Below are 8,111 nucleotides of genomic sequence, written 5' to 3'. Positions count from 1 at the left end.
TTGTCTTACCTTGGACTGTCTCATTGATTGGACTCCAGGCTAGCTGACTCCTCACTCCAATTAGCTTTTGGAGAAGTCATTAGCCTAGGGGTTCACATACTTTTCCCAACGTACACTGTGAATGTTTAAATTATGTATTCAATATAGACAAGAAAAATACAAAAATGTCTGTGTTATTAACTTAAGCACACTATGTTTGTCTACTGTTGTGACTTAAATGAAGATCAGATAAAATTTGATGACCAATTCATGTAGAAATCCAGGTAATTCCAAAGGGTTCACATACTTTTTCTTGCCACTGTATGTGCCAGAGCCCTTTATCAAAAAGAGCATATCCTCACATCAAATCAAATCAAATTTTATTTGTCACATGCGCCAAATACAACAATAAATTGCTTACTTACAAGCCCTTAACCAACAATGCCGTTTTAAGAAAAATACCAACAAAAAAATTAATAAATAAAAGTGACAAATAATTAAAGAGCAGCAGTAAAATAACAATAGCGAGGCTATATACAGGGGGTACCGGTACAGAGTCAATGTGTGGGGACACCGGTTAGTCAAAGTAATTGATGTGACATGTACATGTAGGTAGAGTTATTAAGTGACTATGCATAGATAATAACAGAGTAGCAGCAGCGTAAAGGGGGGGGGGGGGGGGCAGTGCAAAAAGTCTGGGTAGCCATTTGATTAGATGTTCAGGAGTCTTATGGCTTGGGGGTAAAAACTGTTTAGAAGCCTCTTGGACCTAGACTTGGTGCTCCGGTACCGCTTGCCGTGCGGTAGCAGAGAGTACAGTCTATGACTAAGGTGGCTGGAGTCTTTGACCATTTTTAGGGCCTTCCTCTGACACTGCCTGGTATAGAGGTCCTGGATGGCAGTAAGCTTGGCCCTAGTGATGTGCTGGGCCGTACGCATTACCTTCTGTAGTGTCTTGCGGTTGGAGGCTGAGCAGTTGCCATATACCAGGCAGTGATGCAATCAGACAAAAGTGCAGATTTCCATCAGTCTAATGTCCTTTGCTTGTGTTTTTTGGCCCAAGCAAGTTCTTATTATTATTGGTGTCCTTTAGTAGTGGTTTCTTCGCAGCAATTCGACCATGAAGTCCTGATTCACGCAGTCTCCTCTGAACAGTTGATGATGAGATGTGTCTGTTACTTGAAATCTGTGTAGTATTTATTTGGGCTGCAATTTCTGAGGCTGGTAATTCCAATGAACTTATCCTCTGCAGCAGAGGTAACTCTGGGTCTTCCTTTCCTGTGGCGGTTCTCACGAGAGCCAGTTTCATCATAGCACTTAATGGTTTTTGAAACTGCACTTGAAGAACTTTCAAAGTTCTTGAAATGTTCCTGATTGACTGACCTTCATGTCTTAAAGTAATGATGGACAGTTGTTTCTCTTTGCTTATTTGAGCTGTTCTTGACATAATATGGACGTATGCATTCCAGGTGACTACCTCATGAAGCTGGTTGAGAGAATGCCAAGAGTGTGCAAAGCTGTCATCAAGGAAAAGGGTGGCTACTTTGAAGAATCTCAAATTTGATTTGTTTAACAATTTTTTATTACTACATCCATATGTGTTATTTCATGTTGTTTATGTCTTCACTATTATTCTACAATGTAGAAAATAGTAAAAATAAAGATAATTATTAGGTGTGACCCAAACTTTTGTCTGGTACTGTATGTAAATAAGGTATTTCTGTTTTTTAATTGTAATAAATGTGCAAACATTTCTAAAAACCTGTTTTTGCTTTGTCATCATGGGATTCTGTGTGTAGGTTGAGCAGGAAAAACATGAATTTAATGAATTTTAGAATTTGTATGTAATGGAACAAACTGTAAAAGGGTCAAGGGGTCTGAATACTTTCTGAATGCAATGTACAGTACGAACTACATAAATATCTGATAGGGTCCATTATCTGCTACCTGGACTTTAAAATGGATACTTCGGGATTCTGGTAATGAAGACCTTCAACTATTTCCCTGGAGTCCGATTAACTTGTGGATACCATTTTTATGTCTCGGTATCCAGTATGATGGAAGTTAGAGTTAGTTTTGCGAGTGTTAGCACATTGACTGGACGTCTATGGTAATGCTAGCTGTTACCCTAGACGTCCAGTCATTGTGCTAACGCTAGTTAGCAACTTCCTTCAAACTGCTTGGTATCCATTAGTTCATCTGACTCTGGGGAAGTTGATACATGGCTTCCTTGTTAAAATCCCAAAGCATTCCTTTAATGTTTTATTTAAGAATAAAATAATTTGCCTAATTAGGCCTAAACGTTAGCCCAACTATGAATTAATTCCATTCCAGTCACTGCATAATTCTGCTTCAGGTTTTGGTATCGCCTTGTTTTCTGTCCCTGTGGGTGACAGAGGGAGCAGTAGCCTACTGAAGATGCTGTATTCCACCGTTAGTAGAGAAACAGAGCCTACCTTGACAAAGCTCCTGAGGGGTAAACCACAGAAAAAAATTAGGCTACATATTTTTAATAAACCGATTAATGGGATTTTCCTTCCCGGAGAATCCTGAAGCTGGAGCATACTGGAAAAGGGGCGCATTCCAAACTGATGAACAGCCTTTTCTTTCAGTGAGACCCGAAGTAAAACGATGCAGCAATGACATTCTACTGGTAAGAGCACCAGCCGTGCGCAGCTACATCGAGCACAAAATAACTATTGTGGGGATAGATGATTGATAACGCAACTGCTATAGCGCAGGCCGGGAGACGGAAACATATGTAATTGTCTTATTGTACAGCTGGTTCAGTGACACTGGGTACTGCATGGATTGTTATTGCAATCAGTCCTTCTACATCAGCCACTTCTACCAGCAATTACAAATTACTTTGATTCCGGACGGCTTGCCGAGGAGGAATATTGCTGCAGAGCTATAGGGGAATGCCATGTGTCGTGGCGCGACATAAGAAGCGCTTTGTGGTGTGTTTTCCACCGGGGACAGGTGGTGTTGGGAGGTAGCGGGGTGTATATGAAAACACAACCCGGAGACAGTTGTCTTAAGGATGTCACGCTGCCGTACAGGATTTTTTTTTTTGCCAGAGACAGATACGAAAGAGAGGAGTAGGCTAGTAGTTTACAAATTAGGTTAGGATTAGGTTTGACGAAAACATCGGATCACTCTCTCCTCTTCTTACATACTGGATATTAATCCAGGGGAAATCAGACTGTAGAGAGAGGCAAGAACTGTGTGACCGCCGCGTTCCGGGCGCACCCTTTACGCGACAATAAGCGGTAAGTGAACGGAGCTGTCCAACGTTGGGTCCGGTGTTTGAGGGTGGTGGTGCGCGCTGTGGGACATTGCCTCCGGTCGCGCCATGCCGATGCATTGGGTACAGTGGTGTTCCAAATATAATCAAATGGGATGATTTGTCATGGGTTTGAAAATGGCTCAAACGAATGTAGGGAACTTACTTGAAATTGGCCTTGGTATTTTCCCTGGGAGGGAGAGTTTCACAGTTATCACAATGACACACATTATTGCGACATAAATTAAAATGTTGTTCAATTGCCTAATGTTAGGCTACCTAGTTTTACTATCAATGTGTAGTTAGTTTCTCGATTTCATACTGCGTAGCTCCATGTCCAAACCACATGAAGATTTAATGTTTTTTACAGACAGCGGGATTTATTAATTGTTGACTATAAAAAAAGTATGCTATGTTTATTCCTTCCCTATTTATAGAGAAGTAATTGACACTGACATGTTTACTATTTTTTTAAATAATAGGCTATTTATTTATTACTGTGCAATATCAGGCTATGATATATTTAGCCAATTAGCCTATTATTCCAATGCATTAAACCATATTATTCTTATTATTATTTGTTATTATTATTATTATTGACTAAATATAATTTAATGCACAGAAATGACTCCTTTTACTCTTCTCTCACATGAAGAGTTCAGTAGCTATGAGGGCAGCAGCCCTCTCTGTGTTTGGTGTGTGTGTCTGGTGTTTGTCCAGTGGCATCCATGCTGATCTGTGATCCTGCCCAATGGCCCCCAGGTGTCCTTACACCTGTCCTCCCCTCGGGCTCCTCTCTCTCTCTTTCCTCTGTCCCTCTATTTCTGAAGCAGCTGCTGCCTTTACAGTACACTGAGTTAGTGTCAAAATCCAATGTGCGTTTTTATGTGAGGGCTAATTTTGAATTGCTGGCACTGAGCTCCACAAAGTTTCTTCTTTCAGGAGAAAGCTGCACGTTTTTGTTGTGCTTCCTGTTTCAAATTCAAATTGCCTTTGAGCTGCCTTTTGTTGGGCCCTGGGGTTTGTGGCCTGGAAAGGGAGACAAGTAAGTGAAGTCCCCAAGGGTCAGAGCATTCCAATAATGAGCCCAAGTGTAAGAGAGGAGAGTGGAAGAGAAAAGGGGGCTAGGGAGAGGAGACAGTTCTGTTCAGCCAGCGAAAGCTAAGATATAACCAAGGGAATAGCACAAGCCCTCCCCTCACTCACATGTGTCAATCAGGCTCTAAGGACAAGGGGCTCTTTAAAATCCCCTGAAAGGCCTCTCTTTCTCCCTGGGCTCTGCCACAGGTTGCAGATCTCACCTATACACAAATTAACTCTCCTGGTTCCCAGATGCTGGGCTATTGTCCTACAGTTCCAGCCTCATGCCATTGTTTTCTTTGCCTATGTGTAGAGGGAGAGAGAGAAAGAGAAATTGAGAAAATAGAATGGAATAGAGCGAGTAAGAATGGTAGAAAATGGAAGAAGAGAGAGAGGGGAGGGCTACTGGCTTAGTGGGTGACTGTGCTGTGTGTTCTCATGGCTAAGGAGTTCCTCTACTACACCTTTCTCCCTGCTATTGCCTCCGACCTCCTTGTACACTCATCATCCCACTAGCACTGATTACACAACAACTATCATAAGGAATAAATTAGGTGAGAAGAACAGAGGGAAACACCTGTCTGATAAATGCTGTGATCTCCTCATTGTACTTTAAGAGCTAAAGAGGATGGATTAAATAAGAGAAAATAGGCCCCTACCAGAATAATAATTTGTGGGATCTGTCTGAGTACTGTGTTTGTGTGTGTGTGTGAGTGTGAGTGTGTGTGAGAGAGAGAGAGAGAGAGAGAGAGAGAGAGAGAGAGAGAGAGAGAGAAAGAAAAAGAGAGGGAGAATTTGTTTGTCACAGTCTGTTCGTTTTCCTGTCATAGTGTGTGCCTGTGTGTATTTGTGTCTGTGCGCCTAAATGTGTGTGTTTGTTTCTCTACCACAGTGTGTGTGTGTGTGTGTGTGTGATTCAGTGCTGTTCAGGATTTGTTGAATGGATGCCCTGTTAGTATCCTCTCCACTCTCTAGCAGCCGCGCAGGCCAGCGCCCCTCAGAGCAAGTGTTGAGCCCACTGTGCTAAAATAACAGGTGCCCCTGTCCTGTCACAGGGGTCTCAATCCTGTCCCCGCCACCCCCTCCTGGGGGTTATGTTACCTGGTCAGGGTAGCCCGATCACTGGCTCATATGTGAGAGAGCTGGTGACATCTCTACCACCCCCTGACTATTGAGCTGCCTGCCTGGGGGCCCCAAGGCTAACCTGCTCTGCCAGCCCTCCCCCTCTCCCTCCCGCTGGACCTTGATGTCAGGCCCTCCCAAGCAGTGTGGCCTCTCTTTGGGCTGTCAGGAGAAGGACACTGCCCACTGGGACTCTGAATGGGACAAATTTACCGTAGCAATGTTTCCACTTAGCACGTGGCGTTAGGAGAAAGGGAAGGTGAATGAGAGGCTTGGTCAGTGTCAGTCCGTGCTGCAGAGTGAGGAGTGAACAGACGGGGCTCCTGTGTGCTCCTTTGCAGGAATCAGCAGTGCCTTGTATTTTATCCATTTCACCTCACCATTTAGGCACGGCGCCCAGCAGCCATCCGCTGCTACCACTGTTTATGTTTGCCCAAGGCCACTGCTGGGGTTGCTATGGCAGCAGATAAACAGGTTAGCCGGTGACCCCTGGGGCATCCATTCCCAGGCTCCAATGGGCTTGCAGTGTAGCGGCTACCCCTCACCTGCGGCGAGGTGCGGCTGGAGCTGGCCAGAGGTCACAAAGCCACCAATCCCTCCTGTTGTTTAATCACACTCTCCCTCATCATCTGCACTTTCCATTTTATTTCCCCTCTCTCCTTTCCCCCATATGGCTCCGATCATATATATCTCTAGTACACACACTTTTTCACGCTCAAGGTTTTCTTTATACTTATATGTGAGTTTGGGTACCCTAGACACTGGAAAGACTGTAGAATAAATAACCAACCCCTGGGTAATATGTTGTCTCGTGAGTTTTAAACTATGGCACAAAAATTCTACAAAATGTCAATTCGTGTGTTATTGTTCTTTACTGCCCCATCTATCATCAGGCTGGTAAGGCCACTGGCTATAGGAGAATAGAATGTAGAATAGAACCGGAGAAAATAATGTAGGAAAAAAGTATGAAAATGTATGCACTCACTACTGTACGGCTCTGGATAAGAGCTTCTGCTAAATTACTACAATGTAAATTATAAACTGGGTGGGTTGATTGGCTGGGTGGGTTGATTAGGTTGATTGGCTGATGGCCATCTTATATCAGACCGTATACCACGGGTATGACAAAACATTTATTTTTACTGCTCTAGTTATGTTGGTAACCAGTTTATAATAGCAATAAGGCACCTCGGGGGTTTGTGATATATGGACAATATACCACGGCTAAGGGCTGTGTCCAGGCACAGTTGTGGCGTGCCTAAGAACAGCCCTTAGTCGTGGTATATTGGCCATATATCACACCTCCTATTGCTTAAATGTACTGTATATCTAGTGCAATACCAAAGCAAGGCAGGAGGATAAACGAAGCGGTACAAAGATAATGTCCCCTGAAATAGTCAATAATCAGAGCTCTTTCATTTTCCCTCAAAGGCTTTCCCATTGCTGCTCATTCTCATTCTGAGGCATATTTCTTCTATGTTATAATTTGGTGTCTGTGGCCTCTAACAGTGGAGAGGCTCTGGGAAGGTGAAGGGTATCTGTTACATAAGCCTGAGGTGATGGAGGAGCACAAAGCTACAGTCTCTCTGAGGACTGACTCAGCTAGCTGTTGAATAAAAAGCCCTCTGTATGGTTAATACATTACTTCTCCATGTTTAGATGTAGGAGAGGGGGGATTCATTCCACTACAGAGAAAATACACATTTCCATGGATACAATTCCATAGTGCCTTTGGCAGTGCATCATGAAGGATATTGTGCAAGAAAGGCAGGCAGATGTGATGGAGCAGGACGAGGCATTACTTCCTGGAAATGAATGAACATACAGTCTATGTGTGAGGATGCTTTATATAGGCTGTTTTTTTGTCATTGAGGCACTCTGACATGGCTCTCTCCCTTCGGTGCATGAGGTTGGTTGTGACTGTACCACCATCGACATGGCCAATGTGGCGTATATAGGTTTGTTAATGAGTGGAGAGACTAACGATGGGCCATCGCAAGGAAAGATGTGGGCAGACTGGTCCCCCTTTACTTTACCTCACACACACACACACACACACACACACACACACACACACACACACACACACACACACACACACACACACACACACAATCACACACACACGATGAGGCGGCTTGCATGGAGGCTCTAATAGTACCCTGTCAGTCCGGGGAGAGATGTGGAGAGATGTTTAACAGGCCGTTTCCCGTTAAACTCCACATACACAATTAACAAGCATACCCTTTTTACCTTAGATGCCTCATCTTTCCCATTTGGCCAACCTGGCTCTTTCTCATTGTGTTGTTGCTGACTAACAGACCATTGTTGTTGGATGGGGAGGAAGTGGGAGTGATTGAGTCACACTTCACCACCACAGTGTGAGGCTGTGGGTGTGTGCCCTTTAGGCCCACAGATATCATACTCCTCATTTATGGCTGCCTTTTTTTTAGAGAGGCTATATCCTTCAATTGCTTGTTTTGCTTGTTTGCTGAGAAACGATGAGATTGTGCTTGTTTATCGTTCTAAGCCTAGCGACTCCTCCTTCTGTTCTCAGTGTACTGTAGTCTACCAGTAGCTAATGTGGTCCTCTTCATTACCAGGCCATTCTGTTCTATTCTGTTTCTCTCTGTCTGCCTGCCTG

The 8,111-nt window shown here is 43.8% G+C and overlaps 1 protein-coding gene across 8 annotated transcripts in view; it reads left to right on the top strand.

The window, feature by feature from the left end:
• The first annotated feature begins 2,346 nt into the window (after nt 1–2,346).
• The window catches only part of LOC110522756 (semaphorin-6B), a 135,287-nt gene continuing 129,522 nt past the window's right edge, over nt 2,347–8,111 (top strand). For 2 of the 8 annotated variants that reach the window (XM_036968406.2, XM_036968405.2), the window contains exon 1: nt 2,347–2,632. In XM_036968406.2, the coding sequence (XP_036824301.1) occupies nt 2,504–2,632 (129 nt within the window). In that variant the 5' untranslated portion in view covers nt 2,347–2,503. Of the gene's footprint in view, nt 3,252–8,111 lie in introns of all 8 variants that reach the window. The other 6 variants (XM_036968408.2, XM_036968407.2, XM_090231429.1 and 3 more) reach the window with 6 other exon arrangements.

This window comes from Oncorhynchus mykiss, chromosome 4 (genome assembly GCF_057628025.1).
Source record: "Oncorhynchus mykiss isolate SJ-2025 chromosome 4, ASM5762802v1, whole genome shotgun sequence".
In the NCBI taxonomy this organism is placed as follows: Eukaryota; Metazoa; Chordata; class Actinopteri; order Salmoniformes; family Salmonidae; genus Oncorhynchus; species Oncorhynchus mykiss.
This window is presented reverse-complemented; position numbering and strand designations above follow the sequence as displayed.